At 37.9% G+C, this 20952-nt stretch overlaps 1 protein-coding gene and 1 pseudogene across 1 annotated transcript; both read right to left on the reverse strand.

Annotated features, from left to right (window-relative positions):
• Positions 1-3485: 3485 nt before the first annotated feature.
• LOC114221725 (amidophosphoribosyltransferase pseudogene) lies at positions 3486-5090 on the reverse strand (annotated as a pseudogene).
• Positions 5091-7451: 2361 nt separating this feature from the next.
• Positions 7452-19933, reverse strand: KLRB1 (killer cell lectin like receptor B1). The gene is made up of 6 exons (XM_028119658.1): positions 19797-19933; positions 14550-14648; positions 13822-13896; positions 12484-12638; positions 11993-12108; positions 7452-7599 (listed from the first exon to the last, which is right to left on the reverse strand). Exons 1-6 carry the CDS (start codon positions 19879-19881, stop codon positions 7452-7454), a joined length of 678 nt encoding a protein of 225 aa, XP_027975459.1. The 5' UTR covers positions 19882-19933.
• Positions 19934-20952: the final 1019 nt, after the last annotated feature.

Here is a 20952-nt window from a genome sequence, read left to right on the forward strand (position 1 = left end):
AGGGAATAATCCCAATCTTTTGGTACTGATTGAGACCTGATTTTTGACCTAGGATGTGATCTATTCTGGAGAATGTTCCATGGGCACTAGAGAAGAATGTGTATTCCATTGCTTTGGGATGGAATGTTCTGAATATGTCTTTGAAGTCCATTTGGTCCAGTGTGTCATTTAAAGTCTTTATTTCCTTGTTGATCTTTTGCTTAGATGATCTGTTCATTTCAGTGAGGGGGGTGTTAAAGTCCCCCACTGTTATTGTATTGTTGTCAATGTGCTTCTTTGCTTTTGTTATTAATTGCCTTATATAATTGGCTACTCCCATGTTAGGGGCATAGATATTTACAATTTTTAGATCTTCTTGTTGGATAGACCCTTCAAGTAAGATATAGTGTCCTTCCTCATCTCTTATTACAGTCTTTGTTTTAAAATCTAGTTTGTCTGATATAAGGATTGCCACCCCAGCTTTCTTTTGGTGCCCATTAGCATGGTAAATGGTTTTCCAGCCCCTCACTTTCAATCTGGGGGTGTCTTTGGGTCTAAAATGAGTCTCTTGCAGACAGCATATCAATGGGTCTTGTTTTTTAATCCAATCTGATAGCCTGTGTCTTTTGGTTGGGGCATTTAGCCCATTTACGTTCAGGGTAACTATTGAAAGATATGAATTTAGCACCATTGTGTTGCCTAAGGTGACAGTTACTGTATGTTGTCTGTGTTCCTTTCTGGTCTATGCTGCTTTTAGGCTCTCTCTTTGCTTAGAGGACCCCTTTCAATATTTCTTGTAGGGCTGGTTTCGTGTTTGCAAATTCCTTTAGTTTTTGTTTGTCCTGGAAGCCTTTTATCTCTCCTTCTATTTTCAATGACAGCCTAGCTGGATATAGTATTCTTGGCTGCATATTTTTTTCATTTAGTGCTCTGAATATGTCATGCCAGTCCTTTCTGGCCTGCCAGGTCTCTGTGGATAGGTCTGTTGCCAATCTAACGTTTCTACCATTATAGGTTACATATCTCTTCTCCCGGGCTTCTTTCAAGATTTTCTCTTTGTCTCTGAGACTCGTAAGTTTTACTATTAGATGTCGGGGTGTTGTCCTATTTTTATTGATTTTGAGAGGGGTTCTCTGTGCCTCCTGGATTTTGACGCCTGTTTCCTTCCCCACATTAGGGAAGTTCTGTGTTATAATTTGCTCCAATATACCTTCTGCCCCTCTCTGTCTTCTTTTTATGGGATCCCAATTATTCTAATATTGTTTCATCTTATTGTACACTATCTCTCGAATTCTGCCCTCGTGATTCAGTAGTTGTTTATCTCTTTTTCTCAGCTTCTTTATTTTCCATCATTTGGTCTTCTATATCACTAATTCTCTCTTCTGCCTCATTTATCCTTGCAGTTAGTGCCCCCATTTTTGATTGCACCTCATTAATAGCCTTTTTGATTTCAACTTGGTTAGATTTTAATTCTTTTATTTCTCCAGGAAGGGTTTCTCTAATAACTTCCACACTTTTTTCAAGCCCAGCTAGTATCTTTAAAATCATGATTCTGAACTCTAGCTCCGACATCGTACTAATGTCCATATTGAGTAGGTCCCTGGCAGACAGTACTACCTCTTGTTCTTTTTGTTGAGGTGATTTCTTTCGTCTTGTCATTTTGTCCAGAGGAGAATAGATGAATGAGAGAACAAAATGCTAACAGGGTAACAACGTCCCTAGAAAATATACTCTAAACAAATCAGAAAAGACCTGAAACCAGGGGAAGAGAAAGGGAAAGAAAGAAAAAAGAAAGAGGAAAAAAAAAAAGAAAAAGTTAAAAACAAACAAAAATAGAACAAAATAAAACCAGAATATGATCAAATATGATAAGGCTAGTGCATCGATCAGTGCCATATACTAGATTTTGGGTGTATTTTGGTCTGTTAGAAGAAAGTGCCTCCTAAAATTGTAAAGAAAGAAAGACTTATATATGTACAAAATAAGGGTTGATACAATGAAAGGATGGAATATGACTGTAAAGATGAAAATTATAAAAAATTTTAAAAAAGGAATTATAAGGTGTTTGAAAAAAGAAAAAAGAGGATTAAAAAAAGAAAGAAAAAAAAGGGGAGAGAATGTGATCAGGCAGGAGACAAGAACAAAGCCATACACTAGAGATTTAGGGTATATTTTGATATGTTAGAAGAAACTGCATCTCAAAATTTTAAAGCGAGAACAACTTATATATATATGCCAAAAATAAGGGTAACTACCATGAAGGGATAGACTATGACTCTAAAAATGAAAAATAATAATGTTTTTTTAAAATGGGATTGATAAGATGTTGGTTGAAAAAGGGAAAAAGAAAAATTAAAAAAAAAAAAACAGTTAAAAAAAATTAACTTTGAAAAACTAATGCATCATGGTAAAAAAAGCCATGAATTCTATGTGCAGTATTCCCCTAGCACTGGATTTCTCCTGTTCTCCTTGATCGGTAAACTTGGTCTTGGCTGGCTGTTCCTGCTGATCTTCTGGGGGAGGGGCCTGGTGCCGTGGTTTCCAAATGTCTTTGCCAGAGGCAGAATTGCCCCATCCTTGCTGGTCTGGGCTAAGTAATCTGGAGCAGGGCTAAGCTCCTGCCCTCAGGAGCTTTTGTTCCCTGCAAGCTTTCCGTACAGCCTTGGAGGATGAGAGTGAAAATCGTGGCCTACCAATCTCCACCTGGAGGAGCTGAGAACTCGGGGCCCCCCTCCTCAGTGTGCCCCCACAGAAAAGCAGTCAGTCACTCCCATCTCCCCGGTCTCCAGCTGCACTCCGTGCTCACCTGGTCTGTGACCGAGCATTTCTATCTCTAGCACCTGACCCCATGTGGAGTCGCCAAACCCAGCAGATCCCTGCGGTGCCCTCCCCCACTACTCCCCCTGGGGGAGGAAGGGGCGTCTTCCCGGATCTGCCGCTTGTTGGGTCGCTGCTGGGGGAGCAGTGGCCCGACTGTGCCATGGATCATGGTTTATGGCAACCCCGAGCTGAGAGCCTGCGCCTTGGCTCCGTCTCTGCAGCAGGCTTCCCCGCTCCGATACCTGGGAGCTCTGCCACACTCAGTCACCCCCAGTCTTTCTGTGACCCCAAGGGTCCTGAGACCATACTGTCCTGCGAGGGTTCCACCCCCCGCTTAGCCACTGGAGTGACATCCCTCAGCGGAGCCGACTTCTAAAAGTTCTGATTTTGTGCACTGTGGCTCTATCACTTGCCAGAAGCAGCCGATGGAGGCCCCCTCCCCCACCGTCTATCCCCCTGAATATCACCTCGGATTCACTTCTCCGCACGTCCTACCTTCCAGAAAGTGGTTGCTTTTCTGTTGAGAGAGTTGTTGCTATTCTTTTCTTTGATCTCCTGTTGAGTTTGTAGGTGTTCAGAATGGTTTGATCCCTATCCAGCTGAATTCCTGAGACCATACGAAATCCAGGTCTCCTACTCCTCCGCCATCTTGCTCCGCCTCTATATGGATAGGATGTTAACCACCACTAAAACTTCTTGACCAACTTTATATCTTGAAAAATCTTATCTGTCCCTACCAGCTACCATTCCAATTCCACAGGGTATTTTCCAGTGAGACAAGCTGTACAATGACCATTCTCTTCAAAGCATTCCAGACCATTCCCATTCTCTTGAATCATAATATTCTGCTTTTCCACTTTCTGTTTTTTAAACTTTATCCCTTCTTGTACAGATGAAACCAGTCCTCCCACTGACAGATATACAACACTGTTTGCTCCCAGATATTTTGCAAGATGTTCAAATTCAGGTTTATTGGCAATAAGCTCTTCTTTTGTTGGTATGTTTATTCCCATAAAGCATGGATATCTAATTGGTGGTGAAGCCACTATAATGTGTACCTCTTTTGCACCAGATTCTTTGAGCAATTTGATTATGGGTGAAATGGTATTGCCTCTTACAAGTGAATCATCTACAAGAACAATTCTTTTGCCTTTAAAGTTGTCCGACAATGCTCCAAATTTTTTGCAACACCAAGTTGTCTTAACCTCATGTTTGGTTGAATGAAGGTTCTTCCTACATACCGGTTTTTACATAGCACTTCCACATATGGAAGCCCACACTTTCCTGCATAACGGAGAGCAGCAGGTGTAGCAGATTCTGGAACAGTGTTAACCAAATCTGCATCCACAGGGGCTTCAGTTGTGAGCTGCTGACCACAGCGATATCTGACTGTGTAAACCATTTGGTCTTCAAATATACTATCTGGTCTTGCAAAATAAACATATTCAAAGATACAAAAAGCCATCTGGTTTCCTTCAGACCTTGGTATAATGTCAAGAGTTTGGACACTATGTTTGGTTATTTCCGCAATTTCTCCAGGCAAGACTTCACGGTAATATCTTGCACCAATTGATAAAAAGCTACAAGATTCTGAAGATACCACCCATCCTTCTATTTCTGTAGATTTTTTCTCTTTATCATTTATATCAGATACAGACATAAGACGTCCAATGCATAAAGGACGATTTCCATAAGGACCTCATACTGCATAAATAACATCTCTGTGCATTATAAGCAGGGAGTATGCTGTGGGTGCTTCCTTCATTAAGTTTTTAATCTTTGCTACCCAATCTGTGGTGCCATCTTGTTCCTGAGGAGGGGTATATGCCAGTAACTGTGTAATCATTTTGCTCTCAGAACTTGTTGACAAACCAATACCCTGCCGCAGAAGCTTTTTCCTTAATTGAGCAGCATTTACCAATTCGCCATTATGTGCCACAGCTATTTTCCAATGAAGCGTTTCAACAACAAAGGGCTGACAATTTTCTAATTCAGCTTCCTGTAGTGGCATATCTTGTGTGTCCAATTCCAACGTTTGAAATATATAATTTTTTCAAATTCTCTTGAGGAAAGACATGATTTACAAGACCCATTCCCTTGTGTGTTTTGAATGTTGGTCCTGAATTCCCATCCCTGGTCACAATACCAGCACTCTTCTGACCCCAGTGCTGCAGCCCCACGAGTCCCAGAGTAATCACATGCGGCACAACTAGCTGCGTGGTCCACTCTCCTGAGGCGATGCACCCGAATACGCCACATTCCTCTCGGATTCCCAACTCCTCCAGCTCCATGTCGCTGCTGAAAACACGTGGAGGGACCTGCCCTGCAGCAGGGGTCTGAGCACCAACCAGCTGCCTCCTCGGCTGCCACGCCTCAGAGGCTCACTTCCTTCCCCAGCACTGGACCCTCGCTACTGCAGTGGCACACGCTTTCCTTTAAAAACATTTTTTAAATTTAAATTCAGTGAATTAACATATAATGTATTATTGGTTTCAGAAGTACAAGCCTGTGATTCATCAGTCTTATATGATACCACGAGAACTACTTTTTACCGCGCACTGCACCTATCAAAGCCTGCTGTGGAATGAGATAACCGGCAGTAAAACAGAAGCAAATGGATTTCAAATCCAAGCACATGGCATGGAAGGAATCTACCTGGTCCAGCCTCAAGGTCAATTTACAGCAGCATGAATAGACTGTACTGTGCCATTACTCAGCTTAGCTCACTGTATTAAAATGAGTCAGGGACTTCCTTTTCTTCCTTTCATTGTTCTGTCTTGGTACTTGTGTAATGTCAGCCAGGAGAGCAGTGGAATCAGCCTCAGAAACATAAAAGCAACTTATTACAATATAGCAAAGAAGAATTGTGATTATATTTCAGAAAAGTAAAGAGAAATAAATTACAAATTGTGAGAGTCAGAAGCTTGAGGAAACATTCAGAAAGGAATTAACGTTTGCTTTAAACCGTCCACAACTTCTCCGGTTTTTCTAGTCAAAGCATAAAGATGTGTGAAAAGAGGACCTAACACTCATGGGACAACATGTATTAAACAATGAAATCATACAATGTCAGGAGGTGTTTGGAGATCGGTAAGGAGTCTGCACAAGGAGCATATGGGCCACTTAGAGGAAATGTAGATGGCAGATCTTGAATGACGTAGCAAGTATTTCTTTTGACATGTTTTCGAGTTGCAGTTAGTCAATAAACATTGACTGAAATACTGTAGATCTAATATTTTTTAATCCGCTTAGAATATGGTTAGACATTCTTTCCTCAGGGAGCTGCATCTTTATAGTTTGAGTCTCAGAGATGATCTCCACTGGTAAATTTAATTGATCATCTAATACTGCAATAGCAAATCTTTGTGACAGAACCTAACTTCTTGGAGTCAATTTCACTGTAAAACATTCTTACAGATGTGTCCCTTAGGGGCACTTCATTTGGGATCTAACGAGTATAGGAGAAGAAAGAGGTCCATGTTTGGAATGAATTCTGGATTAACTGGATGGATTTAGAAAACCATATCCTGATTCGCTTTAGAGGGTTGCATTGAACATTATTTCAAGGGGTGGACATGTACACTGTCAATTATGGAAACACTTTTTTTTCAGATTTCTGTTCTTTATAGGTCTCTTCCTCAAAAGTGCCAAACAGTTCAAAATCTCACTGTTATCATATACTGTTCATAATGATGTTCTTGTCTAGAATGTCTCCCCAAGTAATTTATTTCCTGACACAAATGAATTATACTTTGGGTTTTGACATAGTCAAAATTGTATATTAACAAGTATCATCATGGAAAACAGAAGTTGAAATGTTATTTTGGTCATTATAGTATGTACTCGAATTTATATAATTCAAATTGGCATTGAATGATCAGAGTAAGTAGATACCTATTTTTCAGAAATTTTATTATAAGCCTCCAGTATTATTATTTATTTGATCTCCATAGAAGATGTGGCATGTTTTAAAAAAAGTGAACACTCATGATATTTATCTGAATAAACATTTCTCTTTTGTTGAAAAAACACTTATTTTCCATTAAATAATGGAAAACTTAATTACATATTTCCTACAGCTTGTATGTGAGCCATAGAAAGGAGACGTAGAAGGAAAATAGAGAAGTAATGAGAAAAAATGGGAAGAACACTGGAAAGGCGGGTTTAGATCCCTTCCCAAGATCCTTTGGTTATGAGATTCTGATATCAGAGTCAAGAGAATGGACTTAAGTCAATGTTCTGCCACAATCCAGTTGTGTAATAATATGAAAAATCATAGACTATGAAATATTCATAGGACTTTAGAGATCTTTTACTAAAACTTTTCTAGAAGTGAGCTAAGGCGTAGAGGGGATCAACGAAGGCCACACATATATGCCAGGACTGGAAACCATTCCTCTCAGCTGCTCTGGGCTTCTTTCCATAGAACACTGTATCTTAAAATGATACATATTTTCCCTATGTATTTGTTTCCTCATTCATTTAATGAGTAGATTAGACATGAACTTCTGTAAGATTCACAATAGTTTTAGAATTCTCAGTATTGGTTCACTTTGTGCTATTAAATATACATTAGACCAGTTTAACTGTATATATAGTTAAAATTGCAGAGACCTATAATGGAAAGTAAAGAAATTAAGAGGGATGTATAGTTAAGAGTCAGAACATACTTTATTTCTGACAGGTTTTAATTGTTTTTGGCAGATCCATTGATTTTCTGTGTCACAGTCCTCAGAAATAATTCTTGTTGGTGAGATGGAAACACAGCTCTTTTCTTGAGTATAACCAGTAATTTGTAATCTGTGGAGCAAAAGAAAAACCTCCCTTAGTGTTTGTGATTTTCAAACATTAATTAATTCTCTTCATCTAGGCAATGTCTCCTACAACTTTCAGGAAACAATGGGATGCTACATTATTAAGTATAGCGTAAGTACACTGTCACATATGGGATGGTATAAACACTTAAAAAATATTTTACTTATTTATTTATTTTTTTAAAAGATTATTTATTTATTTATTTATTTATTTATTTATTTATTTATTTGACAGAGAGAGAGACAGTGAGAGTAGGAACACAAGCAGGGGGAGTGGGAGAGGGAGAAGCAGGCTTCCCGCTGAGCAAGGAGCCCAATGTGGGACACGATCCCAGGACTCTGGGATCATCACCTGAGCCGAAGGCAGACACCAGGTGCCCTATTTATTTATTTATTTTTAAATTTTATTTTATTATGTTATGTTACTTAGTTTTATTTAGAGCACAACTGGGGGGAGGAGCAGAGGGAGAGGGAGAGTGAGACTCCCAAGTAAACTCCGTGCTAAGTGTGGAGCCAGACGTGGGACTTGACTCCGGCCTGGACACGGGGCTCGACCCCATGACCCTGAGATCTGAGCCACCTAGGCACCCTGGAATAAACTTTTAATTTAAAGCTGTATAAATCTCGGGAACTTGCCAGTTCATCTTCACTGGAAAAGCATCCTCTAACAAGAAGCTTCATAATAACATATGCAAAGAACACAAGCTTTGGAAACTGGGATTCTCTTCTTATTCTTATTCTACCATTGACATATCATGTGAAAAGTTTCTTTACCAAACTTCAATTTTCTTAAATATACAGGACATAACCACTAATATTTGGGGGAGACATTGAGGTAGCACATGTGAAAGTATGACAATGCTTAAATGATATACGTGCTCAGTAAACATTAAGTACACAGTGAGTGATGGGCATACAGGGTCTACAGACTTTGGACGCAGCTAGGAGAGGTTTCGTTTGTGTGGTATGTGGTCAGGAGTTTCCTTTTTTTTCCATTCCAAACAGAGGTTGGCAGGTGTCTTCTTCAATATGCCATTAATTCCAACAAGTGTGAGGCTTGTGGCTCACTGCGGGTGAGGGTAGGAGTAGAATCAACAACGGAATAGGCAGCATTAGGGCCAGGTGCTGGGATGGGGTGAGTTCAAGACTCATGTGTTTCAAACCAAGTGGAGTGGTGGTGGTGGACAAGGTTCTGTCACAGCTTTTCTTTGTTACTTCCTTGCATTTCTTCATGCAGCCCCTTGGGCCTGAGCAACCAGTTTGATTCCTCCCCAGGGTCTGACACTCTTGTCAAATTTTGAACTTCTCTCAACTAGGCTATTGCCGAAGTCTGCCATGTTTTACTTCTTCTGTGCTTTTGATGCATTCTTCAGCTTTCAAGATAACTTTTTTAATGCTCAGATGGCCAGGTCAATGATTGTCTTTCCAAAAGGCCCTCAATCTCAGACTGGTTCTCTAAACTTACCTTATTTAATCCCTAAACAGTCCTGAGAGAAAAATTATTATCACCCTCTATTTTTCTCCTTACCAGGAAGCCAGGCTGACAGTTAAAATGAAAGCAGAATCTGCTATAAACATTGGGGTACACGTACCCCTTCGGGTCCTTACATTTGTATCTTTGGGGTAAATACCCAGTAGTGCAATTGCTGGATCGAACGGTAGCTCTAATTTCAACTGTTTGTGGAAAGAGCCAAGATGCCCATCGACAGATGAATGGATAAAGAAGTGGTATATATACACAATGGAATATTATGCAGCCATCAAAAGGAATGAGATCTTGCCATTTGCAACGACGTGGATGGAACTGGAGGGTGTTATGCTGAGTGAAATAAGACAATCAGAGAAAGACATGTATCACATGACCTCACTGATATGAGGAATTCTTAATCTCAGGAAAGAAACTGAGCGTTACTGGAGTGGTTGGGGGTGGGAGGGATGGGGTGGCTGGGTGATAGACATTGGGGAGGGTATGTGCTACGGTGAGCGCTGTGAATTGTGCAAGACTGTTGAATCACAGTTCTGTACTTCTGAAACAAATAATGCAACATATTTTAAGAAAAAAGAAAAAGAAGAAGATAACAGGAGAGGAAGAAAAGGGGAGTATGTCAGAGGGGGAGACGAACCATGAGAGATGATGGACTCTGAAAAACAAACTGAGGGTTCTAGAGGGGAGGGGGGTAGGGGGATGGGTTAGCCTGGTGATGGGTATTGAGGAGGGCACATTCTGCATGGAGCACTGGGTGTTATGAACAAACAATGAATCATGGAACACTGCACCAAAAACTAATGATGTAATATATGGTGATTAACATAACAATAAAAAATAAAAAAAAAAATGAAAGCAGAATCTGATACCCTTTCTACTATAACCTGACACCTTCCAGGGTGATCTGATCACTGCCATCTTAATCAAAGCATCATTTTTATCCCAGAGTAAAATGGAATGTTCAGCTGAATTTAATCCATCCACTTTATCTATATTTCTGCTCACAGACACTTCAGTGTTTTCCAATTTTATTATGAACCTCAGTAAAATAAGTATACACACATACTAAATTGAATCAACCAAAATTAACTTTTACTATGCATGAAAAAATAAAAATAAGTCAATATCAAATTTTCATTTATATGTAAATAAAGTATAGAAAATAATACCCAGAAAGCATATAAAAATGAGGATAGATTTGTGTGTGGGTGTGACATATGTGTAGGGTATGTGTGGTGTACATGTGTGTTGTATATGTGTAGTGAGTATGTTTTGTGTGTGGTGTGTGTGGTGTATGTGGGATGTGTGTTTGGTGTATGTGGGTGTTGTTTTTGGTGTGTTTTGCTGTGTGTGTTTGTGGTGTGTTTGTTGTGTACATGTGATGTGAGGATAGATTTTATTTAACAGAATGAGTATGCTTGCCTTTTCGTAAGTTTATTCTACTCCAGAACACTTATTTTATTTACTTACTCATTTATTTATTTTAGATTTATTTATTTCAGAGAGAGTGAGAGAGAGAGCACACGGGGAGAGGCAGAAGGAGAGAGAATCCCAAGCAGACTCCATGCTGAATGGGGAGCCCAACACGAGGCTCGATTCCCGGGACCCTGAGATCATGACCTGAGCTGAAACTAAGAGCCAGGTGCTTAACCAACTGCGTTTCCTGGAACACTTATTTTAAAATAATCTTTTAAAGAATCACATTTTAAAAAATAGTTTAGAACATGGGTCAAACAATGTGAAAATTTACTAATTAAGCCAGCTTTAATACTTTTCCATAACAATTATCACTATAGCTTAGATAAACGTGAACAAGCTCCTGCGTCTTAAATTTCATGTTTTTTCCTCATGTTTTTTGAAGGATAAAAAAAATTTTAACTATAATTTATACAAATTTGATTGAATCATTCACAGACAAAAAAACACAACATAATATCATCTCTTCTGAAAAATTTATCAAAAAGTTCTTTACAGAAACATTATTGAATTCCTACATACTTTTGCTTCTGAGGGAAAAAAACTCTTCCTTTGTTGTACAATTAACCATGAATTCTGTTAAAATATGTAATTTACCTGTGCAGCATCAACCCTCCTATTACACTGCTAGTTATCTTGACCATCTTACACAAGAAACTATAATGAGACACCCAAGAGAAAATAGCAATTAGATCCTTTGTGGCCTATGCCATATTAATCCCATTCCCTCAAATAACTGTCTCCTTTACACCACTGGTTAAAATATACAGCTAACCCTCAACTGACATTTGTTTGAACTACACAGGTTCACTTCTATGCATTTTTTTCTTTTTCGATAAGTACAGTAAAGTATTGTAAATGTATTTTCTGTTTTTATAATTTCTCAATAACATTTTCTTTTCTCTAGCTTATTGTAAGAATACGGTATAGAATACATATAACATATAAAATATATGTTAATCAATAAGGCTTTTCATGTGTCTGGGTTCTGCATGCTGATATTTACTTTTTTTTCCCTCTTATATTTACTGTTCCAGTGCTGATTATGACCTCCCAAGATATATTGTCCCACAATTTGAAAAACACTACTTAAAAATGCTTGCACGATAAAAACCTCCAGCTAGAGATTGCTTAGTTTTATATGCTCCTCCCCAAAAAAGTTAGTCTGTTCCCTTCTCCTCTAAAACACCCTTGCAGATAAAAATATATATTGCTATAATGGGCTGATGTCTTTTCACATATGGAACTTTTCAACCAACCAACTTCAACATCATTCATCTTAGTCTATTCTGAACCTTTTGAAAATTTCTAAACTAAATTAAAACCACAAACCTCAATCTTCCATAACAGTGTTACTATTCTGAAATATTAACCTGATTTGGGAGTGAATATTCAAATTAGCTGATCTAATACTCACACATTTGAATTTAAAAATGAACCATTTATCCACTTCCATTTCTTCTCCGATAATGTTAAATTTAGTCCAATCCAAAATAGCATTCCCTTTTCATTTATCCACATTCGTATGAGTTTCTATCAATAAAATGAAAAGAAATGACTGAATATTGAATCTGCATTATCTATTCATGGTTTGCATTTTTCTACTCATTCTCTAAAACAGAGTTCAAATCTCACCTAGTCTATGATGCCTTTCCTAGCTCCCCATCAGAGTTAATTATTCCTTCTTTGTGATATTATTGTCTCTATATTTATATCCATATTGCTGCATGCATCAAATTATATTCAATTATTTGCCTACACCTGTGTGTAGTCTCTCACACTGTGAGCATCTTGAAGTGAAATTTGCTACTTCTATCTGCATAGAACCTTTGGGCTAAAGCCCAAAGATCTTGGAATGGTTAGAAAAAAGTGCTAAGCTTTATTAAGGTATCTTATTTAATTATTTACCAATTCTTCCTGATCTCGAATAAGCAGCAAACTGGATTCTTTTGTGGAACAGTCAGTCAGACTATCTTTCCAAGTGTTGGAAGCACGAGAAAGAAACAAGCATTTTTCTGTGAGTATATGCCAACCTTCTGGGCACTTTAACAGATCTGTTTTCTCTGAAGTAAACAGAAAGAAGAAATAAATAAGTGTTATATTTCTATCCTGTCTCCACTCACCACAACTAATCACACATGCACAGGTCATTATAGATGCACAGAAGTCTCTAATTATCACTGTGAGAACAACAAATGAATTTATTATAATTTTGAGGTTTTTGAGACTTACTGTTCATTCTGGTATCAAGAATTGGAAATTCATGACCAGTTATATCGAGCATAAATGGAGTCATAGAATATTAGAATAGGGAAAGACCATCAACATCATTTAAGCAGCCACATCCTACTTTTTAAGGCACTGACAGAATAATTTAAGTCCACACAATCAGATGGTGGTAGAGTCAAAACTATTCCTGAGTTTCCTTAAATCCATCACTAGTGCTGACTCCATTATACATCCAATATGTAGTTATCTAAAAAATGTTTACTTTAAACAACATGTAAACTGCAAGGCAGATAATAATTGATTTCACTAAATTAATGACAAATTCTATGGAAAATTTCTAATTGCCAAATTATCTATTTGCTAACTTAAGGCAATCTATTGGATAACATTTTCCAGAAGGATTTTCCAGGTTTCCTAAAATTTCTGTTCTGTAAGAATGTGCACAATCCATGATCACATTCTGCTACAGTCATTAAACAATAGTGTCTTTATTAACTCACACTACCTACTGGAGCAAGATTGATGTCTTAAGATTAATGGACAAAAGTTAACTCTTTGACATATTCATTAAGATCATCAAATATTTTTGTGTGAGTGCATAGTTAACTTTTTAACATGGTATTTGGCTATTAATTATTGAATATTCTAACAGCAACTTCCCATGAGGCAGCGTGAACTGGTGATTAAGATCATAGACTTAATCTATGATGTAATTTCTGGCCACAGGTGTAATTTCCATTGTCACCTCTTACTAGGTGTATGACCCTAAGTGAGTTGTTTTCCCTTTCCATTTCTTAATTTTGTCAAACATAGGTGTAATTTCCGTTGTCACTTCTTACTAGGTGTATGACCCTAAGTGAGTTGCTTTCCCTTTCCATTCCTTAGTTTTGTCAAACATAAAATCAGAAAGATAATGCCATCTTAACTTATGGGTTGTTAGGAGCTTTTACTACTGTAACATATAGTATCTGTCAAATATGGGCTATTATTTTTAGGAAGTTCAAGCTACCAAATTACCTGTTGTTTCATTCCTGTTCTCTTGAGCATCCACTCGGCTTTCTTCTATGAATGAGTTTCGTCTTAAGAAAATCACTAGTAAGTAAGGAGAAACCATTAAGAAGATTAAATGCTGAATGTGGTGAAATGGATATGTTACATTGATCACTTCAGGAGACTATATTATCTCAACAAGGCTGAGTGTGGACAGAAGATAAAGCGATAGTAATATAGCCAAGAGTCTAGTTAGAACCCAGAATACATACACAAGAAAACACATGGAACGGTGAACTCACACAGACACTGACTTACCTGCTGTCTACTCCTAAGTTGTTTATACTCCTGACCAAGCTTTGTCATCTTCAAAATAAATATAATTATGTCTACCCCATGGGAGAGGTTGCCTAGTGCAATGTGGAATTTAGTAGGCACTTAAAAAACTGTAAATAAGGGAAAATTTTATTTTTCTTTGTCACTGTCATGTTTTTATTATAGCTGTGATCATTTTCAGGTTCTGGGAGCACATCTAAAATACCCCATGAAGACGATCAGAACAATTAGGAAGAGAAATGTGAAAGGCTGAAGTTTGCAGAGATTTGGGCTGAGCATTGTGAAAAGCTTTGTTTTGTAATTGTTTTTATTTTATTGGTCTTTCACTAAGTTTAGGGTGGCCAAATGATGTTGATACTCTAATATTTGTGATAGAAATAATATAAATATTCTGAAGTAAATGATCTTGAATTACTTACCTGAAACACTCAGTCCAATCACAGTCAAAGTAAGAAGAATAATCACAGTACAACCAAGTTTCAGAGCAAATTGATGCCAAGGTGAACCTTGACAGACATCTGAGAAGTTAAGAAAATACACTCAGTTAATCCAGTTGAGTTAATCTGGTACAAAAAGCAAGGGTGTTTTGGATCACGTATAGACAGATTCAGGATGGGAGCTGGGGGCAGGAAAGAACAATCAGCCATATTAGGGACCCACGAGGTGGATCCTCAGTCAGATCCAGCTGAGAGTTTGCTCACTGATAAAACAGATATATTTGTGCTTGTCTTATGTACAAATGATCGGTATAATAATCAAATGGGCTAGATATGAAAAGTTTTGAAAAATTCCAAGTGCTGTGTGAAAATGAAACAAATACCATATTATAGGGAGTAAGTCAAAGAATTTTGTCTAAAAAAAGATGGCCATTGTCCATTCAAGGTGTTTTAGAAAGAGCTCTATTGAGGCTCTATTTTGTGCTAAGCACCATTTTAGGTTTCGGTGATATACAACAATTCTATTCTTGGACATGGATTCCTCTACTTTATTGTCATCTAAAACAATTATCTCCAACTTGAGTCAGATGTATGGCATTCAAGGAAGAGTGTTTTGTGAAGCTGCATATTATTTTCAGTATTTCAACGAATGTAACATAGCACCAACTGATGTCTACAACATTGCATAGTCTAACAAAATATCAAATACATTTGTATTTCTCTGTAGTCATATCATTTACAATGTATTGTATATCTCATATTCATCAGATTGTGATTGTATTAATTAATGAAATGGGAGGCTTAATTAATTAATTGATGAAATGTTTTTGGTTCTCGACATCTTGACATATTTGTTTTATTTTTTTAAAGATTTTATTTTTTTATTTGACAGAAAGAGAGAGAGCACAAGAAGGGGGGAGTGGCAGGCAGAGGGAGAAGCAGGCTCCCTGATGGGGGCTTGATCTCAGGATCCTGGGATCATGACCTGAGCCAAAGTCAGATGCTTTAGCTGACTGAGCCACCTAGGCATCCTGGTTCTAGACATCTTTAAAAATTTGGATTTCATAGGGAAAAATAATGAGAATAATTTTCTAATAAAAAAATTTGTCCCACAATTCTTTCAGGTCTTGACTCAAATGTCATCTTGCCATCAGGTTCTGTAGATATTCCATTTGATACTGTCCCTCCCCCAAAGCTAAATTCTACTTCTATTTTTTATTTTTATCAGTTGCACTTAATATCATGTGCTCTTTTTTACATATACTTAGTTCTTTGTCTATCTGTGTCTATAGTAGTATAATATAAACATAATAAAGGAAAAGATTTTTTTCTGTATTTTGTTGACTCCTGTCATCTCAGCACTGATGGCCTAGCACACAGAAGGTGCTTATTTTTGAATGAATGAATAACCTCTAGAGGCATTTTCCCAACACCTTACTTACTTTGCTAAGGGACCAAACCCCTCGGCTGGAACAAAATAGGTCAACGCTCACATCTCTGCCTGGCTTTACTGACTCCTTTGGTTTTCTCACTATTTTATGGTAACCACAGCCTGAAAAACAGCCAAAAGCTCAGGAGTGGTGTCACAGTAATTGTCATATCAGCTCAGTGTCTTTTAATGACACATTTTGTTGACTTTATCCTACTTTTTTTCAGGTTCGTTTTTAGGATGATATTTTGTAGGATGAAAATATAATCAGACCAGACAAATTTTCTGGACCCATTGATTTGGGGTCATAGAGAGTAGATTTTGAGGAAAATCTCCCTGCCTTTTTTTTTTCTTCCCTTCTTCTGACATCCCCTTTCAACACCATCTTCCTTTCTCTCCACTTTTGCTAGATCTGAATAGGGTCAGAGAAGTTTTACTCTTTCCCATAAAAAAATAACTGTGGCTAGACCAAACGCCAACCGTAAGTTACCAAAATCCTCCAATTCCCCTTAATCCCCATATGAAAAGTATAGTGAAACTTATTTGGTAACCCCGAACCTTTTTTCCCAATTTGGAACATTGATAATTTAAGAGTTTCAAACCCACCTCAAGTCATCCTAAAAGAATAGAGTCCACATGCTTAGCCCAATATGAAACAAATACCAGGTTAGATAAAAATCCCAATATTACATTTGGTTAGATTTCAGAAAGTCATGATAATTTCATACGTATTTTCTGCCTAGTTCCAGGTCTTTTTTCACCCATGTCCAGGTCATGGCATCCCTCACCTATTACTTCATACTACACGTCCCCATTTTATTTATTTATTTATTTTGTTCACTGACACGGAAAAGTGCTGATTCCAGCAAGTGTCAAATAGGTTCTTTCGTTAATGATATTCTCCAGTGTCTCAAGGCTTATCTCCTAAACTGTGATACTTTTCAAGTATCAAGTGTCAAAGCTATCAATGTCAAACCATCACATTGTAATTATACTGAAGTCTTCAATCTTGAATATGATTTTTTCCAGAAATTCTTCCCCCCTTCTCTTTGGAGAGTGAAGGATGTTAATCATTAAGCTAATACTTTCCATTGTGAAAAAAATACTATGGAAGTGAATTCACTGGAACTTAATCTTAGTATTTTGTGAAGGGATTTGGAATAAGGTAGGTTACCATTGCAGGAAGGTAGCAATGTGTTTCTAAAAAATATTACTTTGTTCATATGTGTAAAATGTTTCTTCCTGGTTTTTAACCAAGGCTCAGTAATAGAAGTGATGTTGACTTTTCACACTAATATCTTTTTTTAAAAAAGATTTTATTTATTTATTTGACAGAGAGAGTAAGAGAGCACAAGCAGGGGGAGTGGGAGAAGCAGGCTCCCCACTGAGCAGGGAGCCCGAGGAAGGGCTTGATCCCTAGGCCTAACTGAGTGAGACACCCAGGTGCCCCAGTACATTTATAATCTGTGCATCCTTAAGCTGATGGTGGGAAAAACAGAAGGGGTTGCCGTTTTTAGAAACATATGAAAAATACATTGTTAAAATGTCTATGCTACCCAGAGCAATCTATACCTTCAACGCCATCCCAATCAAAATTCCAATGACATTTTTCAAAGTGCTAGAACAAACAATCCTAAAGTTTGTATGGAATCAGAAAAGACCCTGAATCGCCAAGGAAATGCTGAAAAAGAAAAACAAAGCTGGGGACATCACGTTGCCCGATTTCAAGCTATATTACAAAGCAGTGATCACCAAGACAGCATGGTACTGGCACAAAAACAGGCATATAGACCAATGGAACAGAATAGAGACCCCAGATATGGACCTTCAACTCTATGGTCAAATAATCTTTGACAAAGCAGGAAAGAATAGCCAATGGAAAAAAGACAGTCTCTTCAATAAACGGTGCTGGGAAAATTGGACAGCTATATACAGAAGAATGAAACTCAACCATTCTCTAACATCATGCACAAAGATAAACTCAAAATGCATGAAAGACCTCAATGTGAGATGGGAATCCATCAAAATCCTAGAGGAGAACATAGGCGGTAACCTCTTTGACATCGGCCACAGCAACTTCTTTCAAGATACATCTCCAAAGGCAAGTGAAACAAAAGCAAAATGAACTTTTGGGACTTCGTCAAGATAAAAAGCTTCTGCACTGCAAAGGAAACAGTCAAAACAAAACAAAGAGGCAACCCACAGAATGGGAGAAGATATTTGCAAATGACACTACAGATGAGGGGCTGGTATCCAAGATCTATAAAGAACTTCTCAAACTCAACACCCAAAAAACAAATAATCAAGTCAAAAAATGGGCAGAAGACATGACATGAATAGACAGTTCTCCAAAGAAGACATACAAATGGCTAACAGACACATGAAAAAATGTTCATCATCATTAGCCATCAGGGAAATTCAAATCAATACCACACTGAGATACCGCCTTACACCAGTTAGAATGGCAAAAATTGACAAGGAGGAAACAACAAGTGTTGGAGAGGTTGTGGAGAAAGGGGCACCCTCTTAACACTGTTGGTGGGAATGCAAGTTGGTACAGCCACTTTGGAAAACAGTGTGGAGGTGCCTCAGAAAATTAAAAATAGAGCTACCCTATGACCCAGCAATTGAACTACTAGGTATTTACGCCAAAGACACAGATGTAGTGTAAAGAAGAGCCATATGCACCCCAGTGTTCATTGCAGCAATGTCCGCCAATAGCCAAACTGTGCAAAGAGCCGAGATGCCCTTCAACAGATGAATGGATAAAGACGATGTGGTCCATATGTACAGTGGAATATTACTCAGCCATCAGAAAGGATGAATACCCAACTTTTACATCAACGTGGATGGGACTGGAGGAGATTATGCTAAGTGAAATAAGTCAAGCAGAGAAAATCAATTATCATATGGTTTCACTTATTTGTGGGACGTAAGGAATAGCGTGGAGGTCACTAGGAGAAGGAAGGGGAAATGAAGGGGGGGGACATTGGAGGGAAAGATGAACCATGAGAGATTATGGACTCTGAGAAACAAACAGGGTTTTAGAGGGGAGGGTGTGGGGGGTGGTGGGTTAGCCCGGTGATGGATATTAAGGAGGGCACGTACTGGATGGAGCACTGGGTGTTTTATGAAAAGAATGAATGGTGGATCAGTACATCAAAAACTAATGATGTATTGTATGGTGATTAATATAACGTAATAAAATTGAATTAAAAAATTAAATAATAAAAATAAAAGGCAAAAAAAGAAACATATGAAAAATGTATGTTCATATATTATAAAAATATATCCAGCATTCTTGATGATAATATTCTGAATTTAAAAATTTCTAAGGTATTTCTTTTTATTTTCTTTTGTGATTGTATTAATGAAATGGGAGGCTTAAGTAATTAATTAATCAATGAAATGTATTTTGGTTCTCGACATCTTTGTTTTGTTTTTTTAAAGATTTTATTTATTTATTTGACAGAGAGGGAGCACGAGCAGGGGGAGCAGCAGGATCCCTGATGTGGGGCTTGATCCCAGGACCTTGGGATCATGACCTGAGCCGAAGGCAGGCACTTAACTGAGCCACCCAGGCGCCCCCACACTAATATCTTGATAAAAAAAGAAATCTACAAGGTGCGTGCTTTTCTTCGCAGTTAGTGTTACCTACAGACAAACTCTGCTTCACCACTGCAACCATAATATAGAATTGCTGCTCATCCTCAGAGCAGTGATTTAAAACCATAAATATGAGAGGAAATTCTAACTCTGGAAGATAAACAAATGCCAAAAGGAAAATCAAAGGTACTTACCTTGAGGAAGTGATGGGGGTGATGAACTTGCAAAGCAAGAGCCCCTGGATAAGTTTAAGTCAGCATATACCACTTGTCTATCCATTGTAAGCAGGGGAATATGGCACTTAACGTGTGTATAAGGACAGACTCCAAGTTCTGTGAGTCAAGATCAGCAAAAGGAAGTGCCCAGTCTGAAATGCTTTGTTGTTTCTCTTGTAACCCCTCCCACCCATATTTTTAGCTGTGGGTTTCCTCTGTAAATTAGGGAGACAATTCACTTATTGGGTGTCTGACATACTTGGGTATGTAATATCTACTTTTCTTAATTAACTGGTCTGTTGTTTGACAAAATTTTGGGAAGATTTTGTTGTTGTCCTTCTAACCATCCCTTTTGAGTATCTTTCTCAGGGTCAGGACCAGCATGAGGCAAATGAGACACTCATCTAGGGTGGATATTTAAGGAACTCTCCAAAAAGACTCAGTAATCAAGAGAAATAATAGTTAATGTAAAGTTACAAAAAATAAACATTTATGCAAAAACGGCAGGATGCCTTTTAAAAGCTCTAAATTCTCATCCTGAAATATTTGTGTTCCAAATAAAGCTGCAAAATGTGGAAAATAGCATTTAAATGTGGAAACGGCTCCTTAATAAGATAATTAAATAAAGCACCCATAAACCACTCTTAGCTTAGTTCTAAAGGCATTCGTGAGTATAACAAAGTTTGCACATAAGTAAAAAATTGAAATCCGCCAGAATTATAGAAGGTGGAGCACTTGAGTCTGTGGAACTTCCTCTTTCAAGGATTTTCAGGCATAAGACCTTGGATGCCATGAAGTCTGAACTCTGACATGCCCACATCACAAATGAGAAAAGAGAAAACCAGGGATTTCCTCAAAGTCACTTACCGTAATCAGGGCAGAATTGTACCAAATGCTGAAAATCACTGGACAGTGAAAACTGTCTCCTGGCTTTGATTCCCCAGAAGGCAGGAAGTGTCTATTCACAGCAGAAAGTTTTCATTCTGTGCCTGCTATAGAAGCACATGCTTACTCCTTAAAGATTACTGATAATTATGAAAAGTAAGCATGTGTGAGTTGAATGACCCACAAAGAAAAGTATGACATTTAAAAAAATTTTTTATTAGATTTTATTTATCCATTTGGCAGAGAGAGA

This window comes from Eumetopias jubatus, unplaced genomic scaffold (genome assembly GCF_037043125.1).
Source record: "Eumetopias jubatus isolate StellerSeaLion01/CBP00866 unplaced genomic scaffold, mEumJub1_p1.0 scaffold_8, whole genome shotgun sequence".
Lineage (NCBI taxonomy): Eukaryota > Metazoa > Chordata > Mammalia > Carnivora > Otariidae > Eumetopias > Eumetopias jubatus.